Source organism: Petromyzon marinus, chromosome 12 (genome assembly GCF_048934315.1).
Source record: "Petromyzon marinus isolate PM22_M1 ecotype Great Lakes invasive population chromosome 12, UKy_Petmar_22M1.pri1.0, whole genome shotgun sequence".
In the NCBI taxonomy this organism is placed as follows: Eukaryota; Metazoa; Chordata; class Hyperoartia; order Petromyzontiformes; family Petromyzontidae; genus Petromyzon; species Petromyzon marinus.
In genome coordinates this window covers 1,656,921-1,681,881 of record NC_133678.1, presented here as the reverse complement: position 1 = coordinate 1,681,881, position 24,961 = coordinate 1,656,921, and the positions used below count along the sequence as shown (strand labels likewise).

The 24,961-nt window shown below is 56.4% G+C and overlaps 1 protein-coding gene across 4 annotated transcripts; it reads left to right on the top strand.

The window, feature by feature from the left end:
* The first annotated feature begins 2,915 nt into the window (after positions 1-2,915).
* LOC116941714 (dystrobrevin beta-like) lies at positions 2,916-23,976 on the top strand. 4 transcript variants are annotated; one of them, XM_076066491.1, is made up of 22 exons: positions 2,916-3,679; positions 7,744-7,807; positions 8,019-8,099; positions 8,324-8,633; positions 9,133-9,218; positions 9,390-9,544; positions 9,801-9,906; positions 10,521-10,687; positions 11,302-11,426; positions 11,893-11,949; positions 12,619-12,709; positions 13,341-13,432; positions 13,765-13,884; positions 14,381-14,477; positions 15,120-15,282; positions 15,903-15,992; positions 16,139-16,192; positions 16,349-16,499; positions 16,947-17,067; positions 17,292-19,997; positions 20,106-21,544; positions 21,724-23,976. In XM_076066491.1, exons 2-20 carry the CDS (start codon positions 7,774-7,776, stop codon positions 17,421-17,423), a joined length of 2,232 nt encoding a protein of 743 aa, XP_075922606.1. In that variant the 5' UTR covers positions 2,916-3,679; positions 7,744-7,773; the 3' UTR covers positions 17,424-19,997; positions 20,106-21,544; positions 21,724-23,976. The 4 variants fall into 4 exon arrangements, with proteins under 4 accessions (XP_075922606.1, XP_075922607.1, XP_032808951.2 ...); XM_076066492.1 differs by having other exon boundaries at positions 20,106-23,699; positions 23,741-23,976; XM_032953060.2 differs by having other exon boundaries at positions 9,804-9,906; positions 20,106-23,976.
* Positions 23,977-24,961: the final 985 nt, after the last annotated feature.

Genomic DNA, 24,961 nt, shown 5'->3' with positions numbered 1-24,961 from the left:
AATGTCTTCATCGGTGTCCCCGTGTCTCCCCCACTGTGCCCCTGTCTCCCAAGGCTTTAATGTCTCCCCCAAGCCTTTCTTGTCTACCCCATTTCTTATGTATCTCCACCAGTGTTCCCGTGTCTGCCCCAGTGTTCCTGTCTCTCCCAGAGTCCCTTTGAATTTCTCAGTGCCCCCCCCACCCCCTTTCTCTCATACTCCGTGTGTCTACTCGAGTCCCCATGTCTCTCTCAGAGACCGTGTCTCCCCCTGGGCCTCGGAGATCTCGTTTTGGTGATGAGCATCTACGACTGAGCGAGGCCCGACACGATGCACATTGATAATCTGGAAACATTGCAGACACGAACACATGTTCCATAGTCATTACCATGCAGATGTGTACACCTGTAGTACATACATGCTTGTTAAATACCATGTAAACCTACAACACAATCGTACGGCAGAAGTCACACTACCGCACACGCCACCTCTGTACGTACAACACACAAGCCAGGGTGGCACAGCAGTTGGAGTACTGCGCCATGAACCTGATGGCCCAAGTTAGATTCCCGACCACGGCCAACTTCCAGTCACAAGTGAAACGCTCGATCTGCATTGGCAGGCCTGATGAAGTACGGTCCAACAACCCTACAACCAATACGGCATAGAGAGGCCACCATCCAGCAGTGGATTGAAAAAAGGTTTTAATTTATGGTAACATTGTCACTTGATCAGAGATGATGGTGCCAGTGTCACGTGATCAGAGGTGATGGTGCCAGTGTGACATGATCAGAGATGATGGTGCCGGTGTCACGTGATCAGAGATGATGGTGCCAGTGTCACATGATCAGAGATGATGGTGCCGGTGTCACGTGATCAGAGATGATGGTGCCAGTGTCACATGATCAGAGATGATGGTGCCGGTGTCACGTGATCAGAGGTGATGGTGCCGGTGTCACTTGATCAGAGATGATGGTGCCAGTGTCACGTGATCAGAGATGATGGTGCCAGTGTCACATGATCAGAGGTGATGGTGCCAGTGTCACGTGATCAGAGATGATGGTGCCAGTGTCACTTGATCAGAGATGATGGTGCCAGTGTCACGTGATAAGAGATGATGGTGCCAGTGTCACTTGATCAGAGATGATGGTGCCAGTGTCACATGATCAGAGATGATGGTGCCAGTGTCACGTGATCAGAGATGATGGTGCCAGTGTCACATGATCAGAGGTGATGGTGCCAGTGTCACGTGATCAGAGATGATGGTGCAGTGTCACTTGATCAGAGATGGTGCAGTGTCACTTGATCAGAGGTGATGGTGCCAGTGTTACTTGATCAGAGATGATGGTGCCAGTGTCACGTGATCAGAGATGATGGTGCCAGTGTCACGTGATCAGAGATGATGGTGCCAGTGTCACGTGATCAGAGATGATGGTGCCGGTGTCACGTGATCAGAGATGATGGTGCCGGTGTCACTTGATCAGAGATGATGGTGCCGGTGTCACGTGATCAGAGATGATGGTGCCAGTGGCACGTGATCAGAGATGATGGTGCCAGTGTCACGTGATCAGAGATGATGGTGACATCACTTGATCAGAGATGATGGTGCGTGTCACGTGATCAGAGATGATGGTGCCGGTGTCACGTGATCAGAGATGATGGTGCCAGTGTCACGTGATCAGAGATGATGGTGCCATTGTCACGTGATCAGAGATGATGGTGCCGGTGTCACGTGATCAGAGATGATGGTGCCAGTGGCACGTGATCAGAGATGATGGTGCCGGTGTCACGTGATCAGAGATGATGGTGCCAGTGTCACGTGATCAGAGATGATGGTGCCGGTGTCACGTGATCAGAGATGATGGTGCCAGTGTCACGTGATCAGAGATGATGGTGCCGGTGTCACGTGATCAGAGATGATGGTGCCGGTGTCACGTGATCAGAGATTATGGTGCCGGTGTCACGTGATCAGAGATGATAGTGCCAGTGTCACGTGATCAGAGATGATGGTGCCATTGTCACTTGATCAGAGATGATGGTGCCAGTGTCACGTGATCAGAGATGATGGTGCCAGTGTCACGTGATCAGAGATGATGGTGCCGGTGGCACGTGATCAGAGATGATGGTGCCGGTGTCACGTGATCAGAGATGATCGCCACTAGAGGAGACGAAGGCGGCCGTGCGTGTCGCTGGCCACCCCCGCCCCCTCGTGTGCCGTGCCGGCCTACATTGGTTCTCCCCGAACAGCACTTGCCCCCACAGTCTGGTTCAAGCTATACGGGGGAGGGCAGGGGGGGTGATTTTTCGCGACTGTCACCAACATCGTGACGTAATGCGTCCGATCTCGGAAGCTCGGCAGAGTCGAGGCAGGATGTTGGTCACGTGGGTGGGCCAGCAGGCACGGGCAGGTTGCTGGACGTGGCAGCTGAGGTTCGCGCCAGCGAGGTCACACCGCGTGCTCAATGCGGGGTGACCCTCATCCAGCAGTGGATTGAAAATGGCGACGTAGAAAGTGGTGAGCCAGTTGGGGCAAGGACCCGTTAACCCCCCCACCTCACGCACCTCCCCCTCCCTCCCCTCCCACCTCCCCCTCCCCTCCCACCTCTCCACCCACCTCTGCCCGACCCCCTCCCCCCACCTTTTCTTCGCCCCCCCTCTTCCCCACACCCCCCCCCTCACTTTTTCTTCGCCCCCCCTTCCCCCCCCTCTTCCCCCCCCTCTTCCCCCCCCCCACCGTCCCCTCTCCCGCGTCACGTCCCACCCGCCCGTACCGACGGCGATCCGGCGTGGAGAAGGGAGTGGGCTCAGCGAAGAGAAGAGGGGGGAGGGGGCGAGGGGAGGGGCAGAGTGGGGGGGGGCGAATGGTGGTGACGTCACCTCTAATAGGGAACGCGCAGGAGGCGGCGGCGGCGAGGGAGGGAGGGAGGGAGGGGAGGGGCGCGGGGGCTGTGGGGGTCTCGGGGATCACGCGGCAAGAAGCGGAGACCCCCCGCGCCATCCCCGATTTGGGGATCGCGAGGAGCAGGGGGAGCAGGGAGCGTCCATCCTGTAACGAGGAGAGAAGGGAGAGAGCGGAAACGCACCCATTTCTCATCTCTCATTCACGTACGCGCCTCGCTCCGGATCCTGAATCAACGGCGTCTTCCTGGAGCCAGATCATCTCACTGGAGCCAGGGCATCTTCCTGGAGCCAGGGCATCTTCCTGGAACAAGATCATCTTCCTGGAGCCAGATCATCTCACTGGAGCCAGGGCATCTCCCTGGAGCCAGGGCATCTTCCTGGAGCAAGATCATCTTCCTGGAGCCAGGGCATCTCCCTGGAGCCAGGGCATCTCCCTGGAGCCAGGGCATCTCCCTGGAGCCAGGGCATCTCCCTGGAGCCAGGGCATCTCCCTGGAGCCAGGGCATCTTCCTGGAGGCAGGGCATCTCCCTGGAGCCAGGGCATCTCCCTGGAGCCAGGGCATCTCCCTGGAGCCAGGGCATCTTCCTGGAGCCAGGGCATCTCCCTGGAGCCAGGGCATCTCCCTGGAGCCAGGGCATCTTTGCGAATCCCGGAACTGCCGGAGCCCCTGGCGCTTCTCGCTGGAGCCACCTTCCTTGTCGCCTCGCCACCCCAAGGGGTCCGCTATGCCGAAGGGGGAGCGGAGATCCCGGGCCCCGTAGCCCCAGGGGTCCCACTCATCTCAGGAGAGAGACACAGGTACGGTGACACGGGGGTAGATAATAATCAGAATATTTTTATATATACTGGAGGAATCCGATGAGCTGTAAAGCTCTTTTTCACAGATGTTCAGTAGGGGATACCGCGGAGATGAAGACGCTGCATGTGGGACGGCATAGGCTATTCGATTAAATCAGTAATCGATTACTCTACCGATGATTTTCGGTTCTGTTCCTCGACGAATTGGATATCTCGAACATTGTTTGGAGAGATGGGAAAAAAACGTATCACATGTGTTTCCATGTGTGCCGCTGGACGGGAGGTGGTGGGCAGGCCTAATCGGTCACGTCCGGCAGGGCACGGGGGTTTCCCGCCTTCAGAATGTCGGGGCTGGCGTCATCCCTAACGAGGCCCCCAGCTATCCGCCCACAACAACGATGACTGGGACAGCGGCGACAATCAGCTCCAATCGCTGTCCCAATCGCCGACTTCATGGACCATCAGTCGCCCCAGCAGCGCACGTGGGCCAGGGGGGGTGGAGGGGGTGCAAGTGCCATGGGCCCTCCCAGTTCACATGGGTCGTTTGGCCAACGTTGGTCCAGCCACATGCCAAAGTTGGCTCAACGTTGGGCCTACGGTTCCAACCACATGCCAACGTTGGGACCACGGATCCAACCACAAGCCAACGTTGACTCAACGTTGGGACTACGGTTCCAACCACATGGCGTTAGCTCAACGTTGGCATTTTTACTGGGCCGGTACAAGCAATTAAATTGTCTTCCCCCCCCCACCTGCCCAAAGTTCCCTCCATTGGCCCGGTGCCCGGGGCCCATCCGGTGGCCGGTGGGCCCAGGGACCGCGTGCGCACTGGACATATGTGGGGAAAAAAGAGCTTCATAGCTTATCGGATTCCTCACGCAGTATAAAAACAGATTCTGATAGCTACGCCACTGCTTGTAGGCGGGTTACGTGGTGGTGGCGGGGGAGCGGTGGTGTCGTGGGTCGCGCTCTGCGCTACGAACCCGTTCCCGCTCACGGCCACCAACACCACCGGTGACGAATATCTGAACCGGTCCTGGGCCTCCCCTAGGTCGACTCGGCCTCAAACGAGTACCTGGTTGCGGTGAGTAGTAAACATCGCCACGAGGGAGACAAAGGCGGCCGGGCGTGGTGCTGGCCACCCACCCCCTCGTGTGCCGTTCCGGCCTTCACGCGTGCTCGCTAACAGCACTTGCCCCTACAGTCTGTTAAGGCTACACGGGGGATCTTTGGAGAAGGGAGAGTGCAGTACAGTATATGCCATCATTGGCGTGTGATGGTTTGAATCAGCCCGGCCTCCCCTCTGCCGAGGACTGTGCCTATTGCGCTTATCATTGATTGGGGGAGACAAAGGCGGCCGGGTGTGGCGGTGGCAAACCCATCCCCCTCGTGTGCTGGTCTTAATAGATCCTCATAACAGCACTTGTCCTCGTAGTTTAGGTCAGCTACACAGGGGACCTTTGTCTAGATGTGTATAGGTGTGCGTGTTCCAGTGTGTTTTACAATACACCGGGTTTGTATTCCCACTGCGTGTCGTGGAACATCGCATTGGTAATCCGATTGGTGTTTTCAAGTCTTACCCTAACCCCAGCTCTAGTCACGACGCTAACTCTAGGCCTAAGTCTCACCCTAACACCAGCTCTGGTCAAGACTCTAATCCTAAGTCTCACCCTAACCCCAGCTCTAGTCACGCCTCTAACCCTAACTCTCACCCTTACTCCAGCTCTAGTCACGACTCTAACCCTAACTCTCACCCTAACCCCAGCTCTAGTCAAGAATCTCACCCTAACCCCAGCTCTAGTCACGCCTCTAGCCCTAACCCTAACTCTCACCCTAACCCCAGCTCTAGTCACGCCTCTAGCCCTAACCCTCTCACCCTAACCCCAGCTCTAGTCACGCCTCTAACCCTAAGTCTCACCCTAACCCCAGCTCTAGTCACGCCTCTAGCCCTTACCCTAAATCTCACCCTAACCCCAGCTCTAGTCACGACTCTAACCCTAACCCTAAGTCTCACCCTAAGTCTCACCCTAACCCCAGCTCTAGTCACGCCTCTAGCCCTAACCCTTACCCTAAATCTCACCCTAACCCCAGCTCTAGTCACGACTCTAACCCTAACCCTAAGTCTCACCCTAAGTCTCACCCTAACCCCAGCTCTAGTCACGACTCTAACCCTAACCCTAAGTCTCACCCTAACCCCAGCTCTAGTCACGACTCTAACCCTAACCCTAAGTCTCACCCTAACCCCAGCTCTAGTCACGACTTTAGCCCTAGGCCTAAGTCTCACCCTAACACCAGCTCTAGTCACGACTTTAGCCCTAACCCTCTCACCCTAACCCCAGCTCTAGTCACGACTCTCACCCTAAGTGTCACCCTAACCCCAGCTCTAGTCACGACTCTCACCCTAAATCTCACCCTAACCCCTGCTCTAGTCACGACTCTAACCCTAACGCTAAGTCTCACCCTAACCCCAGCTCTAGTCACGACTTTAGCCCTAGGCCTAAATCTCACCCTAACCCCAGCTCCAGCCATGACTCTAGCCCTCACCCATAGTACACAGACAGAGGCCCGGGACCTCTCTGATCTCTCTCTCTATGTACTATAAGGGCCGTTGCCCTAAACGTCGCCTATTTTCTACATTTATTTTTTATCTTCTAAGGCCACACAGCGTATTGCTATTGACGAGTGTTGTGTTGAGTGTTTGTTGATGTTAATTGCGCTTTGTGCATTACTGTCAACGCAGAAGCAGCGTCACGAAATGGTTTGTCCGGGTTTGTCAGAGAGGGCTGAGGCTGGAGCAACGCAGCTGTTGACGGCCTTAGGCTGGACACTCGGGGTCTGAAGAACAGAAGCTTCCCCAAGTCAATCTCAGTGTCGGTTGCTGGCAACTTTGCTGCTGTAGTCGGATGGCACGTCGCGCTCGGGAGAGGTTGAAGTGGCAGAGGACTTACTCAGAGTAGAACGCTGTTAAACTAAACTATTATTTTTACCAGGTAAGGCCCACTGAGCTATATAGCTCTTTTTAAGAAGCGACCTGGCCATGAATAATAGCCCAACGAGAAGTGGCTTATTATCTTCAAATCTAGATTGGCTTATTATCACGTGGAATTTTTTAGCAGCCAAAAACCAGACGACCCGGAGAAAAATCCACGCGACCACGGGGAGAGAGATACATGCAAACTCCAAATATGTAGCAAGCGTCAAGGTTGGGATCGAACCGACGGCCTCCTGCATACCAGGCGAGGGAGATAACATCTCCTAGCCACTGCGGCGCCCAGTGAGGTTGTGGTGGCATCGTCATTTCTCGGCTTTGCCCCTGACGGTGTCTTGAAGTTTATATGCAGCATGGTCCTCTGTACATCATACCACTTGAAACACAACTGTCAGCATGGTCCTCTGCATACCACTTGAAACACAACTGTCAGCAGAGTCCTCTGTGCATCATACCGCTTGCAACAACTCAGAATAGTCCTCTGCATCATACCGCTTGAAACACAACTGTCAGGATGGTCATTTGCATCATATCATACCACTTGACACAACTGTCAGGATGGTCCTCTGCATCATACCGCTTCAAACACAACTGTCAGCAGAGTCCTCTGTTAGCGAAGTCAAACGTCTCAGCAGTCCCCCACTACTGCTGCTGCTCATGTAAATGTTGAGGCATCGGTGTTCAGCTCCTGTTTACAGCCAGGGGTGGAAATGTCACATTACTATGGCCGGGGCGAATCTATCCATAGGACAAAGAACGAGTTGGCTTTCCCTAGAACAAAGTGGTATTTATTTGATCGACCCTGGAGGGATGATCGGCTGAATTGACCACCAAAACAGAATTTGGTGGTCAGTTTTAGATTGTGGTTGAGTTTGCGTTGTGGTTGTGTGGTTTCTAGAATGTGGTTGTGTGGGTTGTGGCTGTGTGTGGGTTGTGAGTGTGGGTTGCGGTTGTGTGGATTGTGGTTGTGAGTGTGGGCTGTGGTTGTGGTTGCGAGTGTGGTTTGTGGTTGTGAGTGTGGGCTGGTGTGGGTTGTGAGTTGTGGATTGAGTTGTGGTTGTTGTTGCTGTTGCAGTGAGGTGGAGCGGAGCCAACCCCGGTCATCATGGCCGACCGAAGGCAGCTTTTCACCGAGATGCGTACGAGAGCCGAGGCGCATAGTACAGCACAACAGAACACCACGTGACACCACACATCACCACGTGATATCACCACACAGCACCACGTAGCACCTCGTCGCACCACGTGACACCACCACACAGCACCACGTAACACCACCACACAGCACCACGTGACACCTTGTCGCACAATGTAACACCACGTGACACCGCGTTTGCTCTCCGTCCTCAGGAGCCCAGAATTTCGATGCCATCCGCCTGTCCACGTACCGCGCCGCCTGCAAGCTGCGCTTTGTGCAGAAGAGGTGCAGCCGTGAGTGCAGCAACCGCCACCTCCTCCATTGTCACCTCAACGTTCCCACCTCGTCACCATCGGACCCCAATCAACACCGCCCCTCTATCACGACATTGCCACCATCAATGACCTATAAGAGGCCCACCACCACCTCCACACCACCAACACCACCTCACTCGTGGTGTGACCCCCACACGTTGCGTCTCGTCCTCCCGCCCACCCGCCCGCCACGCCGCTCGCAGTCCACCTGGTGGACACGTGGAGCCTGCTGGAGGTGTTCCGGGAGCAGGGCCTGGCGGGGCGCGCGGACGGCACGGTGACCACCGGAGCCATGGCCCCCTCCGGCAGCGGCGGTAGTAGCGGCGGCGATGGTGGCGTTGGCAGTGGCGTTGGTGGTGGCGGCGTTGGCGTGGACATGTCGGTGGCCCAGCTGGAGCGGCTGGTGCTGTCCCTCTACGTGCAGCTCAACAAGAAGCTCTCCTCTCAGCAGCAGCTGTCGGCCGAGGCCTGCTCAGGCCTGCTGCTCTCCTTCCTGCTCGCCGCACTTGACAGGTCAGCCAGGCTGTGGGGTTGAGGGTTGGGTGGGGGATGGGGGAGGTGGAGGGTCAGGGTGTGGGCGCCCCATCCAGTGGTTCCCACCCCCGTGACGGGTGTGCAGCGCGAGGGAGAGGTGTGCGTACGTGTGTGTGTACTTGTGCATGCGTCTATACTTGAGTTTGTGGTGTGTGCATTGTATGGGGAGCGGTAGTGTAGTGGTTAGCGCGCTGCAATACGAATCCGGCAACCCGAGTTCGATTCTCGCTCACGGCCAACACGAATAGTCCTGGGACTCCCCTAGGTCGACTAAGCCTCAAATTAGTACCTGGTGCAGCATGTAAATATCGCCACTGGGGATACAAAGGCGATCGTGCGTGGTGCTGGCCACCCATCCCCTCGTGTGCCGTGCCGGCCTTCATAGGTGCTCGCTAACAGCACTTGCCCCAACAGTCTGTAAAGGGTATACGGGGGATCTTTGTCTTTTTGTGTGTGGACACGCACGTGCCCCGCGCAGCGAGGGCCTGGAGAAGGTGACGACGTTTTCCGTGAAGGTCACCCTGGCCACGATGTGCGGAGGCAAGATTGTGGACAAGCTTCGATGTGAGTTCACACGACTCGGAGATCACGGGGGGGAGAGGGGGGGGGTTGGGGCGTGGGCGGGGGAGCCCGGGTCCCCTGTGTCCCTCCCTCTCCCGCTCGCATCCCCCCTTCGGAGGGGACACATCACCCCCCACTCGCCACGTGACGCCGCTGTGTTCCCGCTTTCCGCAGATCTCTTCTCGGAGCTGTCCGACGGCTCGGGGGTGCTGATGTGGAGCCGCTTCGACCGCTTCCTGCAGGACGTGCTGGCGCTGCCCACCGCCGTGTTTGAGGGCCCGTCCTTTGGCTACAACGCGCAGACGGCGCGCGCCTGCTTCCCCAACCCCGTGCGTCGCCGCTGTCGCCGCCGGTTCACTCGGCTAGCCCACCGATCCTGGCTCCCCCCACCCCCAATCCGCGTCTCCCACTCTGTGGCCTGCTTCCTGGTTCTCATTTGTCTCTCCCGCGCGTCTCCCCGTATCTCCCCGTGTCTGCCCATGTGTCTCACCGTGTCTCACCGCGTGTCTCCCCGCGTGTCTCCCCGTGTCTCACCGCGTGTCTCCCCGCGTGTCTCCCCGCGTGTCTCCCCGCCCGTACCCGCAGCAGCGCGTGACCCAGAGCATCTTCCTGGACGCCCTCATGTCGGAGCCGCCCCCCCAGTGCCTCGCGTGGCTCCCCCTCATACACCGCCTCTGCAGCGCCGAGAATGGTAACCCCCCCTCCTCCCCCCCACCAAACCTTCGTCTCCACATTGGGCCCCCCCCAAAACTCTCTCCAGCGAGAACATGGTGATGATGGTGGTGGTATGTCTCGTGTGGTGGTGGTGATGGTGGCGGTGATAGTAGTGTGTGCTGTTTGGTAGTGGTGGTGGCAGTGCGTGCTGTTTGGTGGTGGTGGTGGTGGTGTAGTGGTGGTGGCAGTGCGTGCTGTTTGGTGGTGGTGGTGTATTGGTGGTGGCAGTGCGTGCTGTTTGGTGGTGGTGGTGTATTGGTGGTGGCAGTGCGTGCTGTTTGGTGGTGGTGGTGGCAGTGCGTGCTATTTGGTGGTGGTGTATTTGTGGTGGCAGTGCGTGCTGTTTGATGGTGGTGGTGTAGTGGTGATGGCAGTTGTGTGCTGTTTGGTGGTGGCAGTGTATTGTTTGGTAGTGGTGGTTGGTGGTAGTGCGTGTCCTTTGGTGGCGGTCATGTCGGCATTGAATTGTCGACGTTACGGATGTCGTCGCGTTCGATGTCACTGCTCGATTTCGTCGCTGTTGTCATTGACGCCACCGTCCACTCGGCGGTTGTTTGCCGCGGTTGTTGGTGGCGCCGTGCGCGCGTGCAGTGTTCCACCCGGTGGAGTGCTCGTTCTGCCACAGCGAGAGCATGCTGGGCTTCCGCTACCGCTGCCAGCAGTGCCGCAGCTACCAGCTGTGCCAGGACTGCTTCTGGAGGGGCCAGGCGAGCAGCACCCACTCGAACCAGCACCAGATGAAGGAGTACACCTCCTGGGTACGCAGCAGCAGCAGCGGCGGCGGCAGCGGCGGCGATGTTACCGCCCCGCGCTCGCGCCAGGCTAGGTGCACTTTTGAGGGCAGCTCGTCGAGTGTGAAAGGCGGCTCGCTTCTGGCGGGGGGGAAGGGGGGGTTCTCGGGACAGACTCAGATGCCCGTGGGTTGATTGACCCGAGATGGGTGGCAGATGCACCACCCGTGCACCACACTGTGGCACCTCGCTCCGATTTAGCCGCCCGCTGCTCCGCTCGTTGCTGTGAGCATCGCTTCTTCCACTTTGACACCACGAGTGCCAGTCACTGGCAAGGCCACTTAGCTCAGAATCCTCCCGTACCAAAACATTCCACCGGTACGGCCATTGAAGGTGTCACGAACTATGTGGTTAAAAATAATAAACGCGTTCAATAGCGTGGGACCAGGAGGACATCACCGTCTCAGCGCAAGGCAAATGGGGAATGGCTCTGACTCCAGGCCACTCAGCGTCATGAAGGTTCTTAACGATCCTGAGCAACGTGATAGAACAACCCAAAGCCCTGGCCTCTCGCCTTGACCAGGATGATGGAGCACAGATGTGCGTCTCGCCGTGTCTCTCTCTCTGTCTTGTGTCTGCAGAAATCCCCGGCTAAGAAGCTGGGAGCTGCCATCTCAAAGACGCTGGGCTGCGTGTCCGGTCGTGAGAATTCCCACGCCTTGTACCCAGAGTCTCCGGACAACGGCGCAGAGACCACGCACGTCGGGTGTGGCTGCGCATCACAAAGACAAAGATCCCCCGTGTAGCCCTTAACAGGCTGTTGGGGCAAGTGCTGTTAGCGAGTAGCACCTTTGAAGGCTGGCACGGCACACGCGGGATGGGTGGACAGCACCACACCCGGTTGCCTTTGTCTCCGCAGTGGCGATGTTTACACGCTGCACCAGGTACTAATTTGAGGCCGAGTCGACCTAGGGGAGGCCCAGGACCGGGTCAAATAATTTAATTGTCACTGCGTGTTGGTGGCCGTGAGCGGAAATCGAAATCGGGGTCGCCGGGTTCGTAGCGCAGCGTAGCGCTCACGGCTACACTACCGGCTGCCCGTACACATACGTACACATACGTACACACATGTACACACACACGTACACACACACGTACACACACACGTACACACAGACACATACACTCGATCTTGTCTACAACTGTGTCCCACCCCCCTCTCCTTCCCGCAGCCTCCCCTGGTCCCACTCCAGTGCGATGGACGGAGTCGTCCCTTCCTCCAACCGCAGGTCAGTGTCATGGTGCCCGTGGCGTCAAGGTGGCTAGGAGAAGTTAACTACCTCGCCTGGTATGCAGGAGGTCACGGGTTGGATCCCGACCCTATTTGGAGTTTGCGTGTCTCTCCGCGTGGATTTTCTCCGGGTCCTCCGGTTTTTCCTTCCACATTGAGTGGCCTGGAGTTGGAGTATTTGGCTGTTATACAATTCCACGTGATAAGCCACTTCGTTGAGCTATCATTTGTGTCCAGGTTGCTTCTGAAAAAGAACTACATAGCTCAGTAGGCCTCACCTGGTAAAATATAAAATAGTTTAGTTTCCTCCCAGGGCCGTCCATAGGGGGGGTGCGGGGCCCGGGGCAACTCACGCCGCGTGGGTCCCCACCGCCGCCTTCAAACAAAACCGGAAGTGATACATCTGACAGCGTGACGTCGAAGCGCGGAGCCCCCCAGAGCGCGGGGCCCAGGGCAGTCGCCCAGATTCACCGTGTACCCTCGGGACGACTCTGCCTCCTCCCTGTGCACACCCTCGTGTCTCTGTCCATCTGTCCGGTTCTCCACGTGTCGTCTTTCTCTGACCGTGTCTCTCTCTTTGATGTCTTATGTGTCTCCATCCATGTCTCTACCGTGTCCCCGCGCCTCTGTCCGTGTCCCCGTGTCTCACTCTCGGCTGCGTCCCCAGCTCCGTGTTAATGGCCGAGAGCCCGGGCCGCTCTGATGACGAGCACCACCTCATCGCGCGGTACGCGGCACGGCTGGCAGCCGAGGACAACGTGAGGACAACCACGCGCAATCGCACACCGCAACCACCGCACACAGCAACCACCACACACCACAACCACCACAACCACACACAATCGCACATCGCAACCACACGCAATCGGACACCACAACCACACACCGCAACCACCGCAACAATGCGCAATCGCACACTGCAACCACCGCTGCCTCACACCGCAACCACACACCAACAACCACACAGCACAACCACACACCACAACAATAGCACACACTACTACAGCCACCTCAACAACCACTTTGTCCACACCTACCTGAACAACCACCTCACCCACAACTACCTCGACAACCATATCACCACCACAGCCACCACCTCGGCATCACCTCCACCAACACTGTGTTCTGTGGTACTGTACGTAGTCTGTGCTGCTGTGCACATTGTACCAGAGTGTGCACTGTACGCACTGTGCACACACCGCGGGGCCGCACATACTGTACACACTGTATGCACCACACACTACAAACTACACACTGTACAAAACTGCACACTTTACGCACCGCGCACGCACTGTACACACTGCGCAAGGTGAATACTGCACCACGCGCACTGTGCACACTGTATGCACTGTGCACACACTGTGCTCACTGTACGTACTGCCTATGCAGAGGGCTTTGGCTGCGGGGGAGATCTCTCCGCTCTCGATGGACGTCAACAAACATCAGCGGCAGCTCATCGCCGAGTTGGAGAGTCGCAATCGGTGAGCGAGCAACGGGACACTGGCCTCGCTGTCGGTGGTGGTTGTGATGTTGATGACAGTGATGTTGTTGATGTTGATGCTCGAGAGGATGTTGATGTTATTGTTGTTGTTAAGGTTGGTGGTGATGTTGACGATGTTCTTGATGCTAGTGATGATCTTGATGTTCGGTTGACGTTGTCGATGTTGATGATGTTGATCGCGGCGTTGATGTTGCCAATGTCGATGATCGTGCCATCGATGTTGTCGATGATGTCGATGATCGTGCCGCCGATGTTACCGATGCTGGCGACGGCGTTGACGTGGGCGAACGGCGTTGCCCGCGGGTGGCGCAGGGAGATCCTGCAGGAGATCCAGCGCCTGCGTGTGGAGCACGAGCGGGCGTCGCGGGCGCCGGCGCCGCCCGACCGCGACCACCACAGCCCGGCCCTGCTCACCGAGCTGCGCCTGCTGAGGTAGGGACCCACCTCCTCGCCGCACCCCCGTCGCGCCTCGTCACGCCTCGTCGCACCTCTTCGCAGCTCATCATCATCATCATCATCATCTGTCATCACACCATAACAGTCACGCCTTTTACTGCACCGTGTGTACCCTGTGTGTGCCGTGGTGTGTAAACTACGTGTCACGTGGTGTGTACTACATGTACCGTGGTGTGTGTGCTGTGCCGTGTGTACCCTGTGTGTGTATACTACGTGTCACGTGGTGTGTACTACATGTACCATGGTGTGTGTGCCGTGTGTACCCTGTGTGTACCGTGTGTGTATACTACGTGTCACGTGGTGTGTACTACATGTACCGTGGTGTGTGTGCTGTGTGTACCGTGTGTGTATACTACGTGTCACGTGGTGTGTACTACATGTACCGTGGTATGTGTGCTGTGTGTACCCTGTGTGTACCGTGTGTGTATACTACGTGTCACGTGGTGTGTGTACTGCGCTCACCGTTCTGCAGGCAGCGCAAGGAGGAGTTGGAGCGCCGCATGTCGGCCCTGCAGGAGAACCGCCGTGAGCTCGTGCAGCAGCTCGACAGCCTCATGAAGCTTCTCAAGGTGACGGCCACCGCCGCCACCACCACCGCCACCGCCACCACCACCATCACCGCCACCAACGACAGACAAAGATCTCCCCGTGGAGCCTAAACAGAGTGTAGGGACAAGTGCTGTTAGCGAGCAGCACCTATGAAGGCCGGCACGGCACCCGAGGGGGTGGGGTGGTCAGCACCAGGCACGGCAGCCTCTCTCTCCCCAGTGGCGATGTTTACACACCACAGCAGGTACTCATTTGAGGCTGAGTCGACCTAGGAGAGACTCAGGACCGGTTCAGATAATCGTCACTGGTGTTGGCCGTAAGCAGAAATCGAACTCAGGTCGCCGGGTTCGTAGCGCAGCGCTCTAACCACTACACTACCGCTCCACCTGCACCACCACCAGTGCCACCACCACCACCTGCACCACCACCACCAGCGCCACCACCACCAGCGCCACCAACACCATCATCAACACCACCGTAGCCACTGTGGTTCGGTGCACCACAAAACGAGGTGTGGCACCTTGATACGATGCAGTGCGGTTTTGTGTGGTGTGGCTGTTTTGCGTGGTGCATTGTGGTTCTGTGTGTGGCGTGGTTCCGTGCGGTGCGGTTGTGTGCGATGCGGTTGTGTGCGGTGCGGTTGTGTGTGGTGCGGTGCGCAGACCCAGGGGTCGGGGTCCCCGCGGTCGTCCCCCGGCCACACCGCGAGCCGGCCGATCCCCACCCCGATCCGCACCCCCTCGTGCGGCTCCTCGCCGGCCCACACCCCCCAGGAGCCCCCCCCTAGCCCCGGGGGGGACCCACACACCCCGCCCTTCTCGCAGGGTGAGTAACTACAAAGACAAACATCCCTCCTTTCGTGCTTTCACAATTGCAATATCTATCTATAGGAATCCGATGAGCTATAAAGCTCTTTTTCACAAATGTCCAGTTGCCTTAACGGACTGTTGGGGCAAGTGCTGTTTCCAAGTAGTACCTATGAAGGGTGGCCAGCACCACGCCCGGCCGCCTTTGTCTTCTCATTTGCAATGTTTATGGTCCAAACCTGGTACTCATTTGAGGCTGAATCGACCTAGGGGAGGCCCGAGACCGGTTCACATATTCGTCACTGGTGTTGAACGTGAGCGGGAATCGAACCCGGGTTGCCAGGTTCATCGCGCAGCGCGCTAACCGCTACACTACCGCTCCCCACTGAGTGACCACTCTCAGAGTCACACACACATGCAGCATCACTCGCCACCCAAGACATCACTACCTGCAGCTATATTGCTGATGTTGGTGGTGATAGTGACGGTGGTGTTGAGAAGGATTATGTTAATGATGGCGGTGACGATGGTGGTGTCGCTGATGGTGATAATGAAGGTGATGATGATAGTGACGACAATGGTGACGATGGTGGTTACGACGACGACGGTGATGATGGTGATGGTGACGGATGTTGCCAGGGTTCCGGAGGAATCTCTGTAACGATCTCCTTGTGGCGGCCGACTCCATCGCGAGCACGATGACGTCACTCGTGCGGGAGCTTGACTCGGGTAACCCGCACACACGTGTCGCTCGCGTGACACTCACCCCTCCCACACGCCATTGATGTCATTGTTGTTGTCATTGATGTTATTGTTGATGTTGTAGTTGATGAAGTCTTTGTTGATGTAGTTGGATGTCATTGTTGTTGTCGTAGACATCAGTGGAGACGAGGATGATGGCGGGTTCTTCCCGGCGGCGCGAGATCGAGGTGAGCAGCTGACATCGGGGGACCGGCGGGGGGGGGGGGGGTGCCTGCCCCCCTCCAGGTTTATAACTCACCCCAACGTGAGCCTCGTTAAGAGCACAGCCCCCTGCTTCTTCCTCTCTGTCCTGCCCCCCCCCCCGTCTCTCTTGCCCCCCACAGATCCCATCAGAAGGCAGAGTGGGGGGGGCCGGCGCGAGTGGGAGCCCCCCCCCCACGGGGGGGGGCTGCCGTCGCCCCCCTCCCCCGACCTCATCATCCTGGCGCCGTCGAGCGCTCGGCGTCATCTGGGGGGGTCCGGAGCCCCCCACTGGTATGGGACACGGACACCTGCACGCACACACGCACACGTGTGGGTGTGTGCGCGTGTGGGTGCGTACGCGTGTGGGTGTGTACGCGTGTGGGTGTGTACGCGTGTGGGTGTGTACGCGTGTATGTATCCATGTGTGTGCGCGTGTAGCGTAGCGGTTAGCGCGCTGCGCTATTAACCCGGCGACCCGGGTTCGATTCCCGCTCACGGATTATCTTAACCGGTCCTGGGCCTCCCCGAGATCGACTCAGCCTAAATTGAGTACCTGGTGCGGTGTGCAGTAAACATCACCACTGGGGAGACAAAGGCGGTCGGGTGTGGTGTTGGCCACCCCACACCTTGGTGCGCCGTGCCGGCCCTCACAGGTGCTACTCGCCAACAGCACTTGCCCCAACACTCTGTTAAGGCTACACGGGGGATCTGTGTCCTTGTTTACATGCGTGTGGGCAGCGTGCAGGATGAGGGCTTGGCGGCGCCGTCGCCGCGCGGGGCGGGCGAGGGCTGTGCCGGGGGGGAGCCCCTCAAGCACCGGGTCGCTCCGGCCAACTCGCCGCTCCCTCTCACACAAGCGGTGAGTCACCTCCGCCGACGATGCCCTGCGGTGTCCTGTCTCCTGCCGTCTCCTCCCGTCTCCGTCCTGTCTCCTTCTCCCCGTGTAATGTCTCGACGAAAGGGTTTTCTCCGGGGTGATGCGAAGTGAATGCTAAGCGATGCCGAGCGATGCCGAGCGATGCCGAGCGACATCACTGTGGAGTGACCGTGACCCTGCTGACCCTGACCCTGTTGGCCGCGCAGCTCGTGAGTTCCTCTGGGCAAGACGAGGATCTGGCGTCGGGGAGCAGCGCCGGCCAGCACAACAGCGGCGGCGGTGGCGGTGGAGGAGGTGGTGATGAGGGGGGACGGGTGAGGAGGAGCCTGGTTCAGTAACAGCGCCACGATCGACCGAGACGGCACGGACGGGTGGAGCGGGGCCATGGGGTCGTAAGGTCGTGGGTGGACGGGGTCGTGGGGTCGTAAGGTCGTGGGTGGAGCGGGGTCGTGGGGTCGTAAGGTCGTGGGTGGAGCGGGGTCGTGGGTGGAGCGGGGTCATGGGGTCGTAAGGTCGTGGGTGGAACGGGGTCGTGGGGTTGCAAGGTCGTGGGTGGAGCGGGGTCTTAGGGTCGTGGGTGGAGCGGGGTCGTAGGGTCATGGGTGGAGCGGGGTCGTAAGGTCGTGGGTGGAGCGGGGTCGTAAGGTCGTGGGTGGAGCGGGGTCATTAGGTCGTGGGTGGAACGGGGTCGTGGGGTTGCAAGGTCGTGGGTGGAGCGGGGTCTTAGGGTCATGGGTGGAGCGGGGTCGTAGGGTCGTGGGTGGAGCGGGGTCGTGGCGTCGTAAGGTCGTGGGTGGGACGGGGTCCTGGATTGAGTGGGGTCTTGGGTGCAGCGGGATTGTGGGTGAAGTGGAGTTATAAGGTCGTCGGGGTCATAGGTGGAGCAGGATTGTGGGTTAATGGGCAGAATGGGGACGTGAGGTCATGGATGGAGCGGGATTGTGGGTAGAGCAGGGTTCGCGGACGGAGAGAGGTGTCAGGAGCGGAGCGGGGACGCGAGGTCGGGGGTGGAGCAAGCGTCGGCATCGATCCCAGGACCAGCACAGCTGCGAGCACAGCGAGGGGAGGCGGTGGTGGAGCCGGTGAAGTCTCCACGGCGCCGCCCTGGAGCCGCCCTGGAGCCGCTTGGGGCTGCGGGGAACCCGTGGATGTCCATAATGTACATAGCCGGCGGCGTGTCGACTTAGAGATTCCTATCACTCGGGGCTGTTGTAAAGGTTTACATATGCACATACGTGTGTGTGTGTGTGAGAGGGGTGGGTGTGTGTGTGTGGGAGGGGGGAGCGGTGGCGCAGCGGTTAGCGCGCTGCGCTACGAACCCGGCGGCCCGGGGTTAGATTCCCGTTCACGGCCAATACCAGTGACGATTATCTGAACCGGTCCTAGGCCTCCCCTAGGTCGACTCATTCTCAAGATAGTACCCCAGTGTGTCAGCTTCAGCACTGGGGAGACAAAGGCGGCCAGGCGTGGTGCTGGCTGCGCCCACCCCCTTGCATGCTGTGTGGGCCTTAATAGGTGTTCGCTGACAGCACCTGCCCCAACAGCGCCTGCGTAGACCACACAGGGGGTGTTTGTTTGTGTTGTGAGGACTGCCGTTACCGACTGAGTGTGTCCACGTATCGTCAGTCCCACGCTGTCTTTATTTGCTGCCAGTTATTTTACATTCTCCTTTTCCGTACCACTGCCATGGCAGCTGTTGTTCGTGGCTGTTGCTCACTGGCGAGCAGGCAGCACGAATTGTGGGATGAGTTATCCGTTGGTTTTGATGGACAACTCTCGACTATCTGGGGCGATGGGGGTCCGGGGTAGGGCTTGCCCGGATAAACAGCAGCCAGCAACAAACAGTACTCTCAGAGTTGTGATAGATGAGGGAGGGAGAGAGAGGGAGAGAGAGTGTGTAACCACGGTGCTTGGTCTGAGCAAGGTTGTTATAAGAGCTGGCGAGAGATGAAGCAGGAAGTGTCAGTGAGTGGATGAGTTGGTGGACGAGCGATTGGCCGAGTGACTGAATAAGTGCTTTTATGAGTGAGTGAGTGGGTTAGTGAGTAGGTAACTCGTGGTGAACATGCAAACAATAAAACACATGCTCTGGTAGTCTACGATGCATTGTCTTTGAAACTGATTGGTCCACGCCAGAGACAGCTTTCTTTAGATACTCTTTGGTTCTTTCGGTAAATTGACGTAGGTAGAAAAATAAATACTAAATGTGGGGTTTTTTTTCGAAATAAATCACGACGTTTCAGTTGCAACACAAGCAATCAGCTTTCTTTAGAGCCTAGTCTCAGTGTTAGACCAGAGGACGTCAAAAGGCGAAGAGTGTGGACCAATTAGTTCCAAAGACAATGCATCATAGACTACCAGAGCACGTGTTGTTTTGTATGTATGTTCACCACAAGAACATGTGGTTAATGCAGACAGGATTCCTTGCGGAAGGTTTCTGTTTGGTGTTTTAACATCTTAACACAACTGTCTTCCATAATATAGGGGTTTTTGGGGGTTAGATCGTCTGATGAAGCTAGTTGTAATTACTGGCGAAACGTCGTACTCAGATTGTAAATGTTGTGGCTTGGCTCTCCAACACACCGGTGTGCTGTACTAGTGACGAATTGGCATGTTCTGTTTACGTGACGACACTCACTAGTTGGCTATGTCGGGTGGTGGCGGGTTTTAACAACACATTTATATAATTACACAATCTAACCCCAAAAAAACCCCTCTATTATGGATGATATTGGTCGCAAAAGCCTACAACGTGTTAAACTCACAACTGTCTTATTGCCAGGAAGGGTAAAACCTATTCTTATATAAGCCGTATCGTTCCAACCACGTTTAAACGTGGGTGTGTGGGTGGGTGAGTGAGTCGATGTGTTGTTGTGACCTGCAGTGTGGTGAGTGTGTGGGTGGGTGGATGAGTGAGTGGGTGTGTAGGTGAGTGGGTGTGTAGGTGGGTGGGTGAGTGGGTGTGTAAGTGGGTGTGTAGGTGAGTGGGTGTGTAGGTGGGTGGGTGAGTGGGTGTGTAGGTGAGTGAGTGTGTAAGTGGGTGAGTGAGTGGGTGTGTAGGTGAGTGGGTGTGTAGGTGGGTGGGTGAGTGGGTGTGTAGGTGGGTGGGTGGGTGAGTGGGTGTGTGAGTGGGTGTGTAGGTGAGTGGGTGTGTAGGTGGGTGGGTGTGTAGGTGGGTGGGTGAGTGGGTGTGTAGGTGAGTGGGTGTGTAGGTGAGTGGGTGTGTAGGTGGGTGGGTGAGTGGGTGTGTAAGTGGGTGTGTAGGTGAGTGGGTGTGTAGGTGGGTGGGTGAGTGGGTGTGTAAGTGGGTGTGTAGGTGAGTGGGTGTGTAGGTGGGTGGGTGCGTGGGTGTTGTTTTGGCCTGCGGTTTGGATGCGACAAAACAGTTGGTAGCCAGAATCCTCAACAATGAGCGAAGTTCACGGGGAACAGGAACCCTGGTGGTAGCCGTTGTAGTCGTAGCCGCAGCGATAGAAGAGTGATAAGGGGGTGACAGGCCACCGCCGATGAGTGAGCGAGTGAGCGGAGTGAATCCGTGAGCACTTGGATCGTCAGTCACCCCGACTGCTACGTTCTGCCGGGTTCCGAGTACAGCAGTGCTAGGTCGGAGCCTCTGGGCGCTCCACCACAGATGTGGCAGCAGTAGCAGGAGGCCAACTTGGGACAGATTGGTGCTTGGCACACCGGCGGTGACGATTGATCGGGAGTTCGATCGCGTGGGCAGCGCGTTAGGCGGCGCTCAAAGAGCGAGGAGCAGCCCCGGTATCCGGAACCACATCGGCCGCACGGCGCGCGGGGGAATCCCGATAATCGAGAGTTGACTCGGTATTGATTTTTTTTATTTGCCGATGCTGCTGATGCGCTGGCAGTGGTGCACAAGCAGAGCCCAGGAACACAGCAAGACACTCAACACGCGTGTCAATAACAACACCCCGTGTGTGTGTGGCCTTACAAGGAAAAGCATGTATAATAGGGGGAATTTTCAGCAATGGCCCTGCTTGGTGGCACATTGATTTTGTGCGCTGTGAAGGAGGCCCATTGGCTGAAACGTTGCTTGTTATATATTTTCCTTCTAATGCCACGCGCGGTGTTGTTCTTGATACGGAACCTGTCGAGACTTTTTTTTCTCCAAAAAATACTTCCATTTTGTTTACATTTTAAGTTTATATATATACATTGTACAGTATATTTTTTATTGGTGATTTTTTTTGGTAAATGTTATTTGATTTACTGAAGACTAACTTGACACGCATAGGAATTGAGAAGAACCGGAAATTCGTGTGTGCACAGCGTTGGAGCTGTTGTATTTGTGTTGGAGTTGGTGTAGAGGTGGTGTGTGGTGGTGGTGTAGGGTGATGTGTGTTGGTGGTGGTGTAGGGTGATGTGTGTTGGTGGTGGTGTAGAGGTGGTGTGTGTTGGTGGTGGTGTAGTGGTGGTGTGTGTTGGTGGTGGTGTGGACGTGGTGTGGAGGTGGTGTGTGTTGGTGGTGGTGTAGAGGTGGTGTGTGTTGGTGGTGGTGTAGAGGTGGTGTGTTGGTGTAGGGTGATGTGTGTTGGTGGTGGTGTAGGGTGATGTGTGTTGGTGGTGGTGTAGAGGTGGTGTGTGTTGGTGGTGGTGTGTGTTGGTGGTGGTGTGGAGGTGGTGTGTGTTGGTGGTGGTGTAGAGGTGGTGTGTGTTGGTGGTGGTGTAGAGGTGGTGTGTGTTGGTGGTGTAGAGGTGGTGTGTGTTGGTGGTGGTGTAGAGGTGGTGTGTGTTGGTGGTGTAGGGGTGGTATGTGTTGGTGGTTTGGTGGTGGTATGTAGTGGTGGTGTGTGTTGGTGGTGGTGTAGGGTGATGTGTGTTGGTGGTGGTGTAGAGGTGATGTGTGTTGGTGGTGGTGTGGAGGTGGTGTGTGTTGGTGGTGTAGAGGTGATGTGTGTTGGTGGTGTGTGTTGGTGGTGGTGTAGAGGTGGTGTGTGTTGGTGGTGGTGTAGAGTTGTGTGCTGGCGGTGGTGTCGAGGTGATGTGTGGTGGTGTGTGTTGGTGGTGGTGTAGTGGTGATGTATGTTGTTGGTGGTGTAGTGGTGATGTGTGTTGGTGGTGGTGTAGTGGTGGTGTAGAGGTGGTGTGTGTTGGTGGTGGTCTAGAGGTGGTGTGTGGTGGTGTAGTGGTGATGTGTGGTGGTGGTGGTGTAGAGGTGGTGTGTGTTGGTAGTGGTGTAGTGGTGTAGTGGTGGTGTGTGTTGGTGGTGGTGTAGAGGTGGTGTGTGTTGGTGGTGGTCTAGAGGTGGTGTGTGTTGGTGGTGGTGTAGAGGTGGTGTGTGTTGGTAGTGGTTTAGTGGTGATGTGCGTTGGTGGTGGTGTAGTGGTGGTGTAGTGGTGGTGTGTGTTGGTGGTGGTGTAGAGGTGGTGTGTGGTGGTGTAGAGGTGTTGTGTGGTGGTGTCGTGGTGATGTGTGTTGGTGGTGGTGTAGAGGTGGTGTGTGTTGGTGGTGGTGTAGTGGTGGTGTGTGTTGGTGATGGTGTAGTGGTGATGTGTGTTGGTGATGGTGTAGTGGTGATGTGTGTTGGTGGTGTGTGGTGGTGTAGTGGTGATGTGTGTTGGTGGTGGTGTAGTGGTGGTGTGTGCTGGTGGTGGTGTAGAGGTGGTGTAGAGGTGGTGTGTGTTGGTGGTGGTGTAGTGGTGATGTGTGTTGGTGGTGGTGTAGAGGTGGTTCGTGTTGGTGGTGGTGTAGAGGTGGTGTGTGTTGGTGGTGGTCTAGAGGTGGTGTGTGTTGGTGGTGGTGTAGTGGTGGTGTGTGTTGGTGGTGGTGTAGTGGTGGTGTGTGTTGGTGGTGTGGAGGTGGTGTGTGTTGGTGGTGGTGTGTGGAGGTGGTGTGTGTTGGTGGTGGTGTAGAGGTGGTGTGTGTTGGTGTAGAGGTGGTGTGTGTTGGTGGTGGTGTAGAGGTGGTGTGTGTTGGTGGTGGTGTAGAGGTGGTGTGTGTTGGTGGTGGTGTAGAGGTGGTGTGTGTTGGTGGTGGTGTAGAGGTGGTGTGTGTTGGTGGTGTAGGGGTGGTGTGTGTTGGTGGTTTGGTGGTGGTGTGTGTTGGTGGTGGTGTAGGGTGATGTGTGTTGGTGGTGGTGTAGAGGTGATGTGTGTTGGTGGTGGTGTGGAGGTGGTGTGTGTTGGTGATGTAGAGGTGATGTGTGTTGGTGGTGGTGTAGAGGTGGTGTGTGTTGGTGGTGGTGTAGAGGTGATGTGTGTTGGTGGTGGTGTAGAGGTGGTGTGTGTTGGTGGTGTAGAGGTGATGTGTGTTGGTGGTGGTGTAGAGGTGATGTGTGTTGGTGGTGGTGTAGAGGTGGTGTGTGTTGGTGGTGGTGTAGAGTTGTGTGCTGGCGGTGGTGTCGAGGTGATGTGTGGTGGTGTCGTGGTGATGTGTGTTGGTGGTGGTGTAGTGGTGATGTGTGTTGTTGGTGGTGTAGTGGTGATGTGTGTTGGTGGTGGTGTAGAGGTGGTGTGTGTTGGTGGTGGTGTAGTGGTGGTGTGTGTTGGTGGTGGTGTAGAGGTGGTGTGTTGGTGGTGGTGTAGAGGTGGTGTGTGTTGGTGGTGGTGTAGAGGTGGTGTGTGTTGGTGGTGGTGTAGAGGTGGTGTGTGTTGGTGGTGGTGTAGAGGTGGTGTGTGTTGGTGGTGGTGTAGAGGTGGTGTGTGTTGGTGGTGGTGTAGAGGTGGTGTGTGCTGGCCGTGGTGTCGAGGTGATGTGTTCGCGTCGATGTAGAGGTGGTGTGTGTTGTGCACGCTGTGTCAAGGTGTTGAGTTGGTGTCGGGGTGTGAGTCTTGTGAGTGGCTATTGCAAATGTGAAAAGCTTTCAAAACAAATCATATCACCTGTACGGGCGACCTGTAGAGAATAATAAATTACATCACTGTGTGTGTGTGTGACGCTGTACACGGAGTAATAACGCACGCTTGTCACACACCCCTAACACAACACCCCACTCGCCGCTGATGTGATGCACTAACCACTGTGCCACCGTTCCCTCCGACGCTGTCAGTCTCACTCGGTCTGGCAATACAAGCTCGCATTGTGACAAGCATGTCACAGGATAAAGACAAAGATCCCCATATAGTCTACACAGGTTGTTGGGTCAAGTGCTATTCCGCGAGCACCTATGAAGACCAGCACGGCACACGAGGGTTTGGGTAGCCAACACTATGCCTGTCCGCCTTTGTATCTCCAGTGCTGATGTTTACACACCGCACCAAGTAGGAATTTAAGGCTGGGTCAACCTTGGGGAGGGCCCAGGAACGGTTCAGGTAATCGTCTGGTGTTGGCCGTGAGCGGGGCTTGGTAGCACAGTGCACGAACCATTGCGCCACCACTCCTCACTTTGTCACAGGAACCAGGAGCACATACAAAACAGTTTAATGAGTTAAATTTCCATGATCATGGAGGTGATGGAGCCGCTAGTGCTGGAGATGGAGGCCGTGTGATGATTGATATGTGAGTATGAGCGATAGAGATATGAATGATGGTGTTGGCGATGAGCGATAGAGCTGATGAGAGTAATGATGATGGTGTGGTGGCGATGATAGCATTGGGATTACGGTAATAGGATGACTGAGTATGTTACTATGAGAATTTCAGTTTCATTTATTTGGCATAGACCTGTGAGCCATTTGGCTCTTGAATCGGGTGCAACCGCAACAAACACAAAACATGAAGAAAACGTCTTAAAGTGACTGACTGCAAACAGAAAATCCAGGAAAAAACAGCAACATATTCCTGAAAAAGCACCTTACACCAACGCTGTGTGCAAAAATCCCAGTGGGATGCAAGTCAAACAACAACAACCACAAGACAAATTTTGATTTAAAGCTTTCGTGACTGCAGTAATTCATATTCTTAGTTCTTTCGGAAA